Source organism: Nycticebus coucang, chromosome 12 (genome assembly GCF_027406575.1).
Source record: "Nycticebus coucang isolate mNycCou1 chromosome 12, mNycCou1.pri, whole genome shotgun sequence".
NCBI classification, from domain to species: Eukaryota; Metazoa; Chordata; class Mammalia; order Primates; family Lorisidae; genus Nycticebus; species Nycticebus coucang.
The window spans coordinates 59,236,189-59,252,852 of NC_069791.1; the positions used below are offsets into that span (position 1 = coordinate 59,236,189).

Sequence of the window (16,664 nt, forward strand, 5' to 3'; positions counted from 1 at the left end):
CGTGAGGATAACAAGTCAGAAAAAGATTTTCTCCGTCACCTACTGTGCCTTTCCCCCAGCTGCTCCGCAGCACTGGTATCCCTATAGGGTGAGGTCTGGCTTCCTCTGGCAGTTCTCAGAGTCGGGAAGTGTCTCTCCAAGATCAGACCCTGGTAGGATTACTCTACTGTTGCTGAATCTTCATGGGAGGTGTCCCTGCGCAGCTTCCAGGCGGCTCCCATGGCCAGGGAGGTGGCTGTAGCAGTGGCTCCAGGAGTGCAGCACAAGGCTCCAGCAGCAGGAGGGGCACATGGCACACAGTTCTGGCAGGGCTGGGCACACGGTGGCTCTGGCAGGGCTGCACTTGACTCAGCTCTGGCAGGGCAGGGCTCATGGATCATGGCTCTGGCAGGGCAGGCGCGCAGTAGCTGGGTGGGAGGGCGGGGTGTGTGGCAAACCGCTCTGGCAGGGTGCTCGGTTCCTGCAGGGCAGGTCTCACGGCTGGCAAGCCTCCTCCTGCAGCTGGTTTGTACTTTAACAGAGCCTAACCCGACATCCTCCCCCACTTTGTACTACTGCTGGGCTCATTGTTACAGTGCAGCTTTTCTACCACATCCCTTGCAGTGCCCAGACCTGGCAATGAACCACAGACATTCTCTGCAGGGTTTAGGCTTCTGGACCATCAGGTGAGGGGAGGAAAGGTGGACTGGAAGTACAAAATGGCAGGGAAAATGTTAGTTTAACTTTCATGCCTGGCAAAAGAGTGCTCAGGGTCACAGCAGGGTCCCTCTGGAGAAGTAGTCCCCACTTCCTGCAACCCTCTCCCATGGGGTAAGGCAAGAGGTCCTCAGTTCACCACTTGCCTGTAGAAAACCTACAGTGAGCAAAAAAAAAAAAAAAACTTTTGGGCGTGGGGACACTTTTCCTTTGGGATGAGTTTTGTACCTGAAATTTGCTTTCTTGGAGTCACAGCTTGCCTCAGCAGAGGTGATGTGCAGTTATCACTCTTTCTCTCTGCTTGGCTCCCAGTCCTCAGCTTTATTGGGTACTTTCTGGTCATTATCCTTCCCTCTGGACAGGAGCTTCTGTTAAAAGCTGACTCCAGTTGGCCATCTTGCCCCATGTCTCTTTTTCATGTGGGAGTCAAAACTGGCATAGTGACTTTGCTCTGTGAAGTTGTTAGGGGTTCAGAGTCATCCTGCCCTGTTCCTTGACCATCCCTGGTATATTATCATCCACACGATCCCAGCTGGCACTCCAGCCAGCAGGAAGGGGTGAGCAGGAGGGCACACTAACTACATGACCAATAAGCTACCTTTATAAAATATAATTCAAAAATAAAGAAATTTAGAATGTCAAAAACAAGAATCTAGATGTCATACTCAGCAGAAGGGAATCTGTAAATGAAACTTTGTATACGGGGGATTAAGTTGTTCTAATCTAGTCATGAAGAATATGAAGTTTAGCTATGATGTAGTAAGAATATTTCTATCAAAAATTAAAATTGTTAGAACTTAGGATGCAACAGACTCTCAAAATAGTTGCATAGATAATTTTACACTTAAAGTTTTATGCATTCGGCCTCCTTTACCGAGCTGTAATTGCAAGTAGTTTCTGCCTTTATTATGTCAATGGATCCTTTTCAAGCCTTTTGAAAAATGAAAATCAGCCCATTTCAAGATAATAGCTCCATCTGTTCTCTTGTCAGTGTATTTCTTACTGTAGATCAGGTCCCTCCCTTTGTTTCAGGAGATAGAGTGACATGAGATGAACAGTAAGTGTGAAGACTCAGAACTTGTGCTTGGCAGAGGACTTGCCATCATGCTGCAAGAAGGCTGTACCAGGGAAGATCTGGGCATGTGCTGTTGAAACAATGCCCTTGTCTGTAGCTGGTAACTTTCGGAAGTTTCTTTCCAATGTAAATGTGATACTTATTTTATGTTTCATGTTCTTCCAAGAGTATAACAGTTTTTCGCTTAGAGTCCTACCTGTGACTCTTGAACCCAAGAGGCAGACAGCATTTTATTATTCATTCTTCAGAAATAATTTTTCCACTATAAGATTTTTACTCATAACACATCTCTAGCAGTAGCATCTTGGCCTTTATCTTTCCAGAATCGTCTAATCTCTCCTTTTTTGCCTCCAGCTTGGTCTTTCTAAAAGCTTGCTTTATAATTCTCTAGAACTTTTGATGCTTCTATATTATGTTCAAAATCAAATCACTCATTCAGCATTTCTGTCTACTTTCTGTCTGCCAGAGTCTGGGTAGATCTCTCAAGGATTTCACAATCTGTGTTTATTAGGCCACCATTCCAAACTGCCTGTACTCTGATTTATAGTCATCATTTCAGCTTCTTTCTTTGCTGTCTGCTTTCCCTGTAGAAACACTGTCATCCAGTTATACAGTGTGTCTTCACATGCAGTTGGTGCTTTTATACTTGCTACTCTGTCTTCTTCCTCTATCAAAATAGGACCCATCTCATGTCTCATGTCCTTAGCCTTTCATAACTTTCTCGGTATTACTTCAGTACTTACTGCTTATATGATTTATTAGCATTTAGCATATATTTATTTATTTTTGCAGTTTTTGGCCGGGGCTGGGCTTGAACCCACCACCTCCGGCATATGGGGCCGACTCCCTACTCCTTTGAGCCACAGGCACCACCCAGCACTTAGCATTTATTGTCTCATCTTGTTAGTTATGTTAAAATCTTAGAGGCAAAAAAGACAGATAATACCACTCAACATAAAGTCACTTATGCAGTATCTCAGATAATCTCTTTAAACACCTGGTTATGGGAAGCTGCATAATTTGGGGGCTTTCCAGTTCTACTTATGAACAAGTTTAACTACATTGGATGTTTGTTTTATGAACTGAGATCTCTGTATTAGTGACTTTCCTCATTTTGGTTTCATTTGTGTCTTCTAGAGAAACATAAGTTCAGTGTTCCTTTTTTGCAAAACCTACCTTATAGTAATTATCAGGCTATGTTAATAAATCTTTTTTTATTAACATGCTCTTTTATAATCCCATCCTGTCATCTTCCTTTGGATGCCCTCTATTTTTGCTATGCCTCTTAAATTATGACATATAAAAAGAAAGAAAGAAAGAAAAAAATTGTGACATATAGATTAGAACCTAGTGTTGTCATCTGTTTAGTTAGACAAAAATGCAAATGCAACTCTTTTTTTTCACCAAATTAAATGAAATGTAAATTGGCCAAAACTAGTGCTCTCTTTCTAGTCTAGATTTCTTTTATGTTTTAAAACTTGATATTACTTACCCTAACTCTCTGCTCACATCCCTTTATATGGTATTAGGCTGGGGGAAAAGTGCCTTAAAAATAAAGTGAAATACAACTTCAAAATAAATAAAAACACTGAACAGCTGGGAAACCACAACAGCTAGAAGCAAAGTTAGAATTGTAGGAACCTATAGTTCCTATAGATTCAAGATATATTTATTAAGAGCCTACTCCATAGTAGGCTTGCCAGTAACTTTTCTTGGCACTTGGGATACGTTAGTGAACAAGAAAGGCAAAGATCCTACTTTCTTGGAGTTTGTTTTCTAGCTATTTCTGATCAGAGGCTGTGAGCAAACAATGAAAACTGGCAAATGGTATCAGTATATAGAGTAACTATAGCCCTAAATAAAACAAAACAAAACAAATAAGTGATTTAGGCACATGCCATGCATAAAATTAACAATATTTGAAAGCTTCTAGTTTTCAGATCCATGAACCAAAGCTCTATGGTTAGATAGAGTACTTTTTAAAATCTAAAGATAGCAGCATTATTTACAGTAACTACCCTGTTTCCCCAAAAATAAGACAGTGTCTTGTTTTCAGGTGTGCAACCAAAGATGCACTAGGTCTTATTTTCAGGGGACATCTTATCTTTCCTGTAATAGGTCTTATTTTCGGAGGATGTCTTATTTTCGGGAAAACAGGGTAAAAGGTAGACGCAACCCACGTGTCAATGATGGATAAATAGATAAACCAAATGTGGTATAGACATACAATGGAATTTTATACAGCCTTGAAAATGGAGATTCTGACACATGCTATTAACACAACATGGATGAACACTGAAAATGTGCTAAGTGAAATAAACTAGGCACAAAAAGACAAATGCTGTATGAGTCCACTTACGTGGTAGTCAGATTCATAGAGATGGAAAGTAAATGATGATCGTCAGAGACGAGGAAGGAGAAAAGGGGGAGTTATTCTTTAATGGGTACAGTTTCAGTTTTGCAAGATGAAAAGAGTTTTGGAGATTGGTTGCACAAGGTGAATGTACTTAGTACTGCTGATATGTTTACTTATAAATGGTTAAGATGATATATTTTTTGTATATTTTATCCCAGTTGAAAAATTGTAAATCTAAAAGATAAAAATTCTAAAAATTTAAAGTTAATGACCTGATAATTTGAAAGACCAATAAACTTCTAGAAACATTAAAAAACTTTAAAGAGGGTGGTGCCTGTGGAGGAGTGGGGCGCCAGACCCATATACCAGAGGTGGCGGGTTCAAACCTGACCCCAGCCAAAAACTGCAACAAAAACAAACAAACAAAAACTTTAAAGAGATAAGCCAGAAACATGTAGAAAAATCGAAAGACATTTACAGAGCAAATGCCTCTTTTTTTTTTTTTTAATTGTTGGGGATTCACTGAGGGTACAATAAGCCAGGTTACACTGATTGCAATTGTTAGGTAAAGTCCCTCTTGCAATCATGTCTTGCCCCCATAGAGTGTGACACACACCAAGGCCCCACCCCCCTCCCTCCGTCCCTCTTTCTGCTCCCCCCCCATAACCTTAATTGTCATTAATTGTCCTCATATCAAAATTGAGTACATAGGATTCATGCTTCTCCATTCTTGTGATGCTTTGCTAAGAATAATGTCTTCCACTTCCATCCAGGTTAATACAAAGGATGTAAAGTCTCCATTTTTTTAATGGCTGAATAGTATTCCATGGTATACATATACCACAGCTTGTTAATCCATTCCTGGGTTGGTGGGCATTTAGGCTGTTTCCACATTTTGGCGATTGTAAATTGAGCTGCAATAAACAGTCTAGTGCAAGTGTCCTTATGATAAAAAGATTTTTTTCCTTCTGGGTAGATGCCTAGTAATGGGATTGCAGGATCAAATGGGAGGTCTAGCTTGAGTGCTTTGAGGTTTCTCCATACTTCCTTCCAGAAAGGTTGTACTAGTTTGCAGTCCCACCAGCAGTGTTAAAGTGTTCCCTTCTCTCCACATCCACGCCAGCATCTGCAGTTTTGAGATTTTGTGATGTGGGCCATTCTCACTGGGGTTAGATGATATCTCAGGGTTGTTTTGATTTGCATTTCTCTAATATATAGAGATGCTGAACATTTTTTCATGTGTTTGTTAGCCATTCGTCTGTCATCTTTAGAGAAAGTTCTATTCATGTCTCTCGCCCATTGATATATGGGATTGTTGGCTTTTTTCAAGTGGATTAATTTGAGTTCTCTATAGATCCTATGGCTTTGTAGTACAGACTAAAATCTGGTATGCTGATGCCCCCAGCTTTATTTTTATTACTAAGAACTGCCTTAGCTATATGGGGTTTTTTCCGGTTCCATACAGAACACAGAATCATTTTTTCCAAATCTTGAAAGTACGATGTTGGTATTTTGATAGGAATGGCATTGAATAGGTAGATTGCTTTGGGAAGTATAGACATTTTAACAATGTTGATTCTTCCCATCCATGAGCATGGTATGTTCTTCCATTTGTTAATATCCTCTGCTATTTCCTTTCTGAGGATTTAATAATTTTCTTTATAGAGGTCCTTCACCTCCTTCGTTAGGTATATTCCTAGGTATTTCATTTTCTTTGAAACTAAGGTGAAGGGAGTTGTGTCCTTAATTAGCTTCTCATCTTGACTGTTATTGGTGTATACAAAGGCTACTGACTTGTGGACATTCATTTTATATCCTGAAACATTACTGTATTTTTTGATGACTTCTAGGAGTCTTGTGGTTGAGTCTTCAGGGTTCTCTAAGTATAAGATCATGTCGTCAGCAAAGAGGGAGAATTTGACCCCCTCTGCTCCCATTTGGATTCCCTTTATTTCCTTGTCTTGCCTAATTGTATTGGCTAGAACTCCAGCACTATGTTGAATAGTAAAGGTGACAGAGGACAACCTTGTCTGGTTCCAGTTCTAAGAGGAAAAGCTTTCAGTTTTACTCCATTCAGTAAAATATTGGCTGTGGGTTTGTCATAGATAGCTTCAATCAGTTTTAGAAATGTGCCACCTATGCCTATACTCTTCAGTGTTCTAATTAGAAAAGGATGCTGGATTTTATCAAATGCTTTTTCTGCATCTATTGAGAGGATCATGTGATCTTTATTTTTGCCTCTGTTAATATGGTGGATAACGTTTATGGACTTTCATATGTTAAACCAGCCTTGCATCCCTGGGATGAAGCCTACTTGATCATGATGAATGACTTTTTTGATGATAAGCTGTAATCTATTGCCTAGGATTTTGTTGAGAATTTTTGCGTCTATATTCATGAGTGAGATTGGTCTGAAATTCTCCTTTTTGTTTGGGTCTTTTCCTGGTTTTGGTATCAGGTTGATGTTTGCTTCATAGAATGTGTTGGGGAAGATTCCTTCTTCCTCAATTTTTTGGAATAATTCCTGCAGTACAGGAATAAGCTCTTCCTTGAAGGTTTGATAAAATTCTGGAGTGAAGCCATTTGGACCAGGGCATTTTTTGGTTGGAAGATTTTTTATTGTTTCTTTGATCTCGGTGCTTGAAATTGGTCTGTTCAGGAGCTCTATTTCTTCCTGGCTGAGTCTAGGGAAGGGTGTGATTCCAAATACTGATCCATTTCCTTCACATTGTCAAATTTCTGGGCATAGAGTTTCTGGTAGTATTCAGAGATGATCTCTTGTATCTCTGTGGGATCAGTTGTTATTTCCCCTTTATCATTTCTGATTGAGGTTACTAGAGATTTTACTTTTCTATTCCTCGTTAGTCTGGCCAATGGTTTATCTATTTTATTTATTTTTTCAAAAAACCAACTCCTTGTTTCATTAATTTTCTGAATGATTCTTTTGTTTTCAATTTCATTGATCTCTGATTTGATTTTGGATATTTCTTTTCTTCTACTGAGTTTAGGCTTAGATTGTTCTTCTTTTTCCAATTTCATAAGATGGCTTGTGAGATTGTTGATGCACTCTCTTTCTGTTTTTTGAATGTAGGCATCTAAAGCGATGAATTTTCCTCTCAAAACTGCTTTTGCAGTATCCCACAGGTTTTGGTAGCTTGTGTCTTCATTGTTGTTATGCTCAAGGAAGTTAATGATTTCCTGTTTTATTTCTTCCTGCACCCATCTGTTATTCAACAGAAGATTGTTTAATTTCCATGCCTTTGGGTGGGGTCGAGCGTTTTTGTTAGAGTTGAGTTCCACCTTTAGTGCTTTATGGTCTGAGAAGATACAAGGTAAAATTTCAATTCTTTTGATTCTGTTGATATTTGTTTTGTGTCCCAGGATATGATCAATTTTGGAGAATGTTCCATGGGGTGATGAGAAGAATGTATATTCTTTATCTTTGGGGTGGAGTGTTCTATATGCGTCTATCAAGCACAGTTGTTCTAGGGTCTCATTTAAATCTCTTATATCTTTGTTTAATTTCTGTTTAGAGGATCTGTCCAGCTCTGTAAGAGGAGTGTTAAAGTCCCCTGTTATGATGGTATTATCAGATATCATATTGCTCAGACTGAGTAAGGTCTGTTTCAAGAATCTGGGAGCATTTAAATTGGGTGCATAGATATTTAGAATTGAAACGTTTTCTTGTTGTATTTTTCCCTTGACCAATATAAAGTGACCATCTTTGTCTTTTTTGACTTTAGTTGCTTTAAATCCACATATATCTGAAAATAAGATTGCAACTCCTCTTTTCTTCTGAATTCCATTTGCCTGAAAAATTGTCTTCCAACCCTTGACTCGGGGCTTTAATTTGTCTTTTGAAGCCAGGTGTGTTTCTTGCAGACAGCACATAGATGGCTTGTGTTTTTTAATCCAGTCAGCCAATCTATGTCTCTTCAGTGGGGAATTCAAGCCATTAACATTTATTGAGATAATTGATAAGTGTGGTAGTATTCTATTCGTCGTATTTGGTGAGAGTCCATTGCTTAGTTTTATCTTTTGCATCAGTGTGGATGTTAGGTTCTATCCTTTAATTTCTGAGTTCTTACTTTGCTGCTGATCCATTGTGGTGGTCTGTGTGCAGAACAGGTTGAAGTATTTCCTGTAGAGCTGGTCTTGTTGTGGCGAATTTCCTCAATGTTTGTATATCCGTTAAATGATTTGATTTCTCCATCAATTTTGAAGCTTAGCTTAGCAGGGTACAGAATTCTGGGCTGGAAATTGTTCTGTTTAAGTAGATTAAAGGTAGATGACCATTGTCTTCTTGCTTGGAAAGTTTCATTACAGAAGTCTGCGGTCACTCTGATGGATCTGCCCCTGTAGGTCAACTGGCGCTTACTCCTGGCAGCTTGCAGAATCTTTTCTTTTGTCTTGACTTTGGACAGGTTCATCACAATGTGTCTTGGAGAAGCTCGGTTAGAGTTGAGGCGACCTGGGGTCCGATAGCCCTCTGAAAGCAGTGTGTCAGAATCTTTGGTGATATTTGGGAAATTTTCTTTTATATTATTCTCTAGTATGGCTTCCATTCCTCTGGGGCATTCTTCTTCCCCTTCTGGGATTCCTATAACTCGTATGTTGGAACGCTTCATAAAGTCCCATAATTCTGACAGTGAACGTTCTGCTTTCTCTCTCTTCTTTTCTGCCTCTTTTACTATCTGAGTTATCTCAAGAACTTTGTCTTCTACCTCTGAAATTCTTTCTTCTGCATGGTCTAACCTGTTGCTGATACTTTCCATTGCATCTTTAAGTTCCCTAATTGACTGTTTCAGTTCCTTCAGCTCTGCTATATCCTTTTTATATTCTTCATATCGTTCATCTCTTATTTGATTCTGTTTTTGGATTTCCTTTTGGTTATTTTCCACTTTATTAGCAGTTTCCTTCATTGTTTCCATCATTTCTTTCATTGTTTTCATCATGTGTAGTCTAAATTACCTTTCTGTCATCCCTAACATTTCTTTACAGGTGGAATCATCTGCAGTAGCTACCTCATGGTCCCTTGGTGGGGTTGTTCTAGAGTGGTTCTTCATGTTGCCTGGAGTTTTCTGCTGATTCTTCCTCATGAGTGATTTCTTTTATCTGTTTCCTTGCCCTAATTTTCCTTTCACTTCCTCTTGCTCTTTTAAGTTCTCGTGCCTGTGGACTAAGGGTTACAGGACCAGAATGGTGAGAAGGTTGAAGAGCAAAAAAAGGATGAAAGAAAGGAGGACCGGGTGATAAGAATAAAATAAGTAAATAAATAAATAAATAGAGAAAGGAGAGGGGGTGGGTAAAAGGAATATTGACAAAAAGAAGAGAGGCACAGAAAGAGGGCGACAGAGCAATGTAGGTGTACAGTAGGGTACTTTGACACAACCTTAAAAAAAACCCATCTTCTGGGGGTACCCAGTTGGGTGGTTCCCTTGAGGTCAGCAGCTCTTTGCTAACCTGATCAGACACAGTACCCCACCTCCACCAAGTAGAGAGGAAAGACAAAAATGCTATAAATCAAACCAAAACAAGCAAACAGAAAACTTTATGGGATAAAATTGGGTGAAAAACCAAATAATAGCAGTAGAAACACTAGCAAAAATGAAGTTCTAGTTATTGAAAAAGGCAGCAATGGGAAATTATAATTAAACTAGAAAATTGAGAAAGAAAAATGATCTGTATGGAAAATGTTGAAATTGAGAAACAAAACAACATCAACACCATCTTTTCTTTATTTTTAAAGAAAAAAAACAACCAAACCAAAAAAAAAAAAAAAAATAACCAAAAACAAAGCAGTATGTATATGTTATTGAATATTGTCTGGGCAACAGGTGGTCTTCTGGGGTATGAGATGTTAATCACAGTTCTGATACAACTGGAGGCTGCTGATTTCTCAAACCCCAGCAGGTAGATACCCTAAATCTCTCTTCAGCCCACTTAAAAGGTACTTTGAACTTGTAAACTTGCTGAGCAGAAGCTTTCCCAGGAAAGTGCTTGTCACTGGAATCACTGCTGAAGTGGCTATCCACTTACCCAATGTGCCAAAATCAGTCTCACTCTGCCCCTGAGGATTAGGGCTGCAAGGCGGCTCAGACCCCGCCCTTAAGCTACTCTGTCACTGGGTTACCAGCTCCCACCCTGATTCTAGCTCTGCGACCCTGAGGGCGGAGCTTGCTGGGGCAGATCGCTCACAATGGCTCCCTGTGACCCAGAGCCAAACACTATTAGCTCCATCTGGCTCAGCGGCTCAGACTGGGGCCCTAGACAACGGCAAAAGCTCTCCACACTCCCGCTCAGGCTCTCCCCAAGGCAGTTCAACTGAGTGCCAAGTCCAAAGACACCAAAACAGTTCACAGGTAAGGCCTTTCCGGTTTGCAGTCTTGCTGCTACTGAACTTACAGTTGCGGGCGGGTTTAGATGGATTGAACACACGCGACCACTTGCCGTTTTTCCACTGTTTTAGTCCTCCTTTTGGGGTGCAGAAGTCTCTCGCTGACTCCCTGTATCCTCACAGTGGTGATGATAGGCAGATCCCACCAGCCAGAGATGCCTGGAGTCCTATCTCCCCAGACTCACGGTGCCCAGATGCAAGGAAGCTGTTACTGGCCCACCATCTTGCTCCGCCTCCCAGAGCAAATGCCTCTTAATAGACTCTGACAGGAAGTCTTGAAAGGGGATATCCAATAGAGAGAAATTGGCAATCAGGTGAGGAGCCAAACTTTTGAAGGAGAGAAAACTACAGGATTTTAGGTAGAGAGCACAACATAAAAGTGAAAATAAGAAGAAACTCTGTGTCTCAGTATACTTGGAAGACAATGAGAAAGAAATGGGTTGAAAAATTATAGATGCTTGTGAATATTAGGTGAGAGCTTTTGACTTGTAAGAGACCTAATGAAAATGACCTCAGTAAGTAAGGAGAATGCAGAATGATGGGGAAATGAGAAAAGAGGCCTTAAGAATAGTACAGGCCCATGATAAAAGGGTGGTCATGACAGTGACAGTGATCACGCAGATCCAAAACAGTGAGTTCATTAAAAACTACTAGAAAGGAGGAACTAGCCAAAATGAATACTAGCCACTGAGCAAAGAAGAAATCAAATTATTTAAATGTTGTCAGCCTATGGACCCAGGTTTATCGTGACTCTGTTAACAATGAAAAGGACATTTGTTGTGGCAGAAGGAAAAGTTGATTTACTGTTGACATTTTACCCTAACGACATTTCTGGGTACCTGAATAAAGGCAACCTGGAGATGATGTCGTAAGATGTATAGGGATCAAAGTTTGAGAGATGAGATCTTTCAGTGAGGCTTGCCCACAGAGGCTCACCCGTAGGCTCTGGTTTTCACAGAGCTTAATTAAGGTAGCGTTAATTATCATACTCTAAAATCTCTGCAAGGTAAGTTAGAGAAAATAGTGATCAGAAGGATTTCTTCAGGAAATGTGATAGAAGAGTAGAAGAGATGTGGTGGTCACTCTAGCTAATTAATTCACTAAATAACAAAGAAGGCAGCAGAATCAAAGTTTTATGTAATCCATCAATAAGAAAATCTAGATTTCATATTTCAAACTACGCTTATATGTCCATGACAGTAAATTGCCCAAAGCTACTAATCTTGTTCTTGCTATCATCCCATATTTTTTGTGATGTCTTCAGGATTATAGAATTTATGGAACATGATTATGCAATCATTCAATTTGAAATACTCAGTGGGAGGAAGAGGGAATAATAAACTTTGGTAACATCCATTCGTTCATACTCCCTTCTCTGTCTTACATTTCCTTTAAACACACATGGATACTTAGGACTCACTCAGATTTTTTAACCACAGTCATTCCAACACTGATTATAATCTCTTATTTATTGGTGATAGGTTAATGCTGCAGTGTTCCTAAGGACTCTGGAATTATCAAAAGGATTTTGAGCTCCATTTGCCTTTGATATTTGCTTCCAGTTTCTGAAATTTGTCCAGATTGGGGAAGGGGCGAAGGGGTGGTCTTACTGTTTCCTTAAGCTCAGATGCCACAGCAAAGTACTTTTAGCGACATCTTGATCCTATTAGAATTTGCAGGTCAAAGGGCAGGTTCAACTGGCTGGTAGTTAAAGCACTAGGAATAGAGTGAATAGACCACTGTAATGACTTAAAGTTGGATTTCTGCTGCCACCTACTCATTACGCTAGTAATAGGTATGTTAGTCATGCTGTGGGGGTTACTAATCACTTTGAAAGGTTTTGTGTCCATATTTTCCATTATTTTTTTTAAGTGAGGAAAAGAGAGAAAAGAACAAGGAAGGTAATTTGACAGGAAGAGCGTTGCAGTTCTTATTTTGCTCTGGGCTTGTGGCACACATATATTACCTTTCACATTTTATGTACTTGCATTATTCCTTAGGGGCTCGTGGCAAACAGTCAGAATGTGCTACAGAGGCAAGTCTCCTTTTTCTTTGGAGAGTCTAGTTAGTAAAGCTCTTAAAGTCAACAATTAATCTCCTTAACAGGCTAAATTTCTTTTAAATATCCATATCAGTTTTAAAATAGTTGACTTCTAGATCTCAGGCCATCAACTCCAATTAAAAGGAATTCTTAAAAAGGAATCCTTTCTTGTAATTTTAATTTTCTTCTTTATAGTTTTCCATGCCTTTCAGTTTTTCTTCAATGAATGTATACTACTTTTACAGAAAATATCCTTTTTGCTAAGAAGCAATTATGTTGAGTACGTAGTTACTCTAATAAGATACTTTTTGCAAAAAAAAATAAAAATAAAAAAAAAAGATACTTTTTGCAGTTTGCTTTTTTTTCCCACTTAATTCCATTCCCTCTGAAAAACAGAGTGTTTTTAAAATAATTTTGAGTTTAGACACTCAAGTATACTATGTAATACTGAACTATGCTATATGGTCTTATCTATCAGATGTATTAGAGGAACAAGAAGTTTTCTTATTTTCAACAAATTATGGGTGTTGCCATTTACTGGCTGCTACATTCTTGCCTGTCCTCCAATGTTTTTTCCAAGAGGTTTTTCCTGCCTATAATATCCATTTCAAATTTAGCAAAATGGTAACCAAGGGAGCAATACTATCTCTGTCACTTTCCAAGAATAAAAGAAAAACCTAAAAGCTCATATTCCTATAAAAAATTGTTGACATTACTCATAATTTATTTGATAATATATGCAAAACATTTATTCTATTGACTGTGAATTGCCCTCCTTAGGCACATATGCATGTAGAAATCACTATCAAGAATATATACTTTGCAGGCTCGGCGCCTGTGGCTCAAGCCGCTAAGGCGCCAGCCACATACACTTGAGCTGGCGGGTTCAAATCCAGCCCGGGCCCACCAAACAACAATGATGGCTGCAACCAAAAAAAAGCCGGGCATTGTGGTGGGTGCCTGTAGTCCCAGCTACTTGGGAGGCGGAGGCAGGGGACTCGCTTGAGCCCAGGAGTTGGAGGTTGCTGTGAGCTGTGACATCACGGCACTCTACCCAGGGTGACAGCTTGAGGCTCTGTCTCGAAAAAAAAAAAAAAAAGAATATACTTTGCAAATGAAAAGGACAAAGTTATGATAATGTGTTAGGGAATTTTTAGAGGATGAAACCTGTGAGTATGGGAGAGAAAGTCTGATTCTCTTCAGTTCACAGTATATTAGCATTGCTCAGTAAAAACTAGGATTAAAACATTATAAATTGCATTTTTTATAAGATTTCAAATTATATATCTTATTAAAGAGATATTATTCCAATGGCTTAGTCTCCAATACTGCATTTTTTTAAATTTTTACATCTGAAATCTTAATCATCACCTATTATATTGCGATTAGGAATTTGACATATTACCCCAGCGATTAACTGTACCACACTGGTTGGCCAAGCGCACCATTTATGAGAGAATTTTTAATTCAGTTAAGATGGCTCAGCATCAGTTTTTGCTATTTCATATTATTACTTTCCTTAAGCACAGAATAGATCTCAAATCCCCTCTCCTTTCTATTTTGCATTCAGCACCAGTGCTAATGTCTTAGTCTAATTAGATAATTTATCTTTCATTCATTATTGATTTGCCTTCTTCTAAATGTATAATTCTGACTATTGGTGCACAGAAATGCAACAGTTTCATTGATAAAGCATACTTCTCATTCCAACTTTGTCAGACTCCAAGCTTCTCAACAGAGAACAGATGACAACAAGCAACAGGAAACTCTGCATAGTTAGCCCATCTTGAACTCCTTCACCTTAAGCTCATTTCACCACTTAACATATTTTTTTCAAGTGGTCAGTGGATATATTTAGTCTGTTGTTATCCCTTTGGTGTTGACTGGAGCCTAATAGAACAAGCCATCTGCCATTTCTTAGAATTACAGAGTGTGGGGACAGTGGAAAGTGATGCTGAAGTTGTTGAGAATCTTTTTTTTCTTCCAACAACAAAAACTAGTTAAACAAATCTTTGTTGCCATGATGTAAGCCAGTCAACATCCCCCATTCATTAGTATTGCTTGTTCGGAGTTCAGTCCACCTAAGCATCCAGAATAAAGAGTATCCATTAGAAGATTCAACTGATAGTCTTCCAGTTTGTGGCTACACTAAAACTTTTCCATGTGACTGCTGTTGAAGCTCAGTTATCTTAACAAAACACAGAAGCAAGGTTAAATTTGGGCAATGCATTGTCAGATTCAGTATTTCCTCAGGTCAAAATTGCAGGCCACTTATTCTTCATATAGTTGCTACAAATCAAATCTGTGTTCTTTCATCAAAAATGAGCTACTAAGGAATGCATTTTGGACTGTGAGACTAAATGTTCTCCAACTTCATTCTGATTATTTTGTAAATTTCTTATATCTACCTCTCTAATAAATTCACCTCTTTCCCTTCTGGACATGAAGTTATTAGCTACACTACAGGAATTCATGAAGTTTAAATTGCTGATTCAAAGTGTGCAGATCATTGCCAATAAAGCCACAACTGTAATACTTATTCACATTGATGACATAAAAAGAATTATCAATATTCAGAATGCCTCAGGAACGGATGGCTGTGTTTCTAATCTAGACAAGACAGATTTGATTTACTGCATCTATACGAAGAATAAGTAGCCTGAGATTTTGACCTGAGGAAATGCCAGTTAACTAAAGTTTGCAACTTGTTGTACACTCTATATGTGATAATAGAAAATTTCAAAGTTAGCAATTCCTCAATTTGCCTGGAAGCTGCAGAATCTTTAGTAAAGGAATGAGTTAAATGGATAAAGTACATGGGTAACAGGATTGTTTTTACCTAAGACAAAAAAAGTCTCTATTTACTTTTCAAGTTTAACTACAGCTGTGTTTGAGAACTCTTTTTTTAAACTGTAAAATGAAATACTAAATTGACGTTAATATAGTTTTTTTAAATTTTTTTTTTTTTTTTTTTGTAGAGACAGAGTCTCACTGTACCGCCCTCGGGTAGAGTGCCGTGGCGTCACACGGCTCACAGCAACCTCTAACTCTTGGGCTTACGCGATTCTCTTGCCTCAGCCTCCCAAGCAGCTGGGACTACAGGCGCCCGCCACAACGCCCGGCTATTTTTTGTTGCAGTTTGGCCGGGGCTGGGTTTGAACCCGCCACCCTCGGCATATGGGGCCGGCGCCCTACTCACTGAGCCACAGGCGCCGCCCTTTTAAAAATTTTTTTTCAAATTAATATGAGGGTACATATGTTTAGGTCACCTTGTTTTCAATTCTAAAGTAATAATATAGTTTTTTTAATGTTAAATTGATTTTTTAAGTTTTGTTTTATTGTGGTAAGAACACTTAACATGAAATCTATCCTCTTAACCAAGTTTTAAGCGTACAATACAGCACTGTTAACTATAGGGACAGTGTTGTACAGCAGATCTCCAGAACTAATTCATCATGTGTAATTGAGACTTTGTGCCCATTGATTAGCAACTCCTCATCTCTCCTTCCCCCCGGGCCCTAGCAACCACCATTCTACTCTCTGCTTCTCTAAGTTTAACTACTTTAGATATATGTGTACCTCACGTAAATAGAATTATATGTTTCTCCTTCTATGACTGGCTTATTTTACTTAGAGGAACACAGGGGAACTTTATTAAGGTAGCAACATAACATTATAAAGACATTTAGGGTCATAACAACCTGCATAGGATTCCAAACAGTACCATTTACTCCAAGTGTGAACTTCAGCAATTCTGCAAACTTTCTAAAAGCCTTCATCTCATCACCCATAGAATAGGGGTAATAATAACACTGACTTTAAAGAATTGTTATAAGGGATAAATCAAACTGTTGGCATTTTCTTTCTTTTGTAGGCAAGAAGCTCTTCTGGCTGCCATCAGTGAGAAAGATGCCAATATAGCTCTTTTGGAGCTTTCCTCCTCTAAGAAAAAGACCCAAGAAGAAGTGGCTGCGCTAAAGCGTGAGAAGGATCGTTTGGTGCAGCAGCTCAAACAGCAGGTATTGTTAAATGCCAGAGAGGGTCCCACCGAGCAGGGTCCAGCACTCATATCATTCTCCACGCATCTTTGCCAGCTTCA

At 39.0% G+C, this 16,664-nt stretch overlaps 1 protein-coding gene across 13 annotated transcripts in view; it reads left to right on the forward strand.

Moving 5' to 3' along the window:
- The window catches only part of ERC1 (ELKS/RAB6-interacting/CAST family member 1), a 663,469-nt gene that overhangs the window by 516,555 nt on the left and 130,250 nt on the right, over nt 1–16,664 (forward strand). For all 13 annotated transcript variants that reach the window (XM_053557122.1, XM_053557121.1, XM_053557120.1 and 10 more), the window contains one exon: nt 16,440–16,584. In XM_053557122.1, coding sequence (XP_053413097.1) covers nt 16,440–16,584 — 145 coding nt within the window. The remainder of the gene's footprint in view (nt 1–16,439; nt 16,585–16,664) is intronic.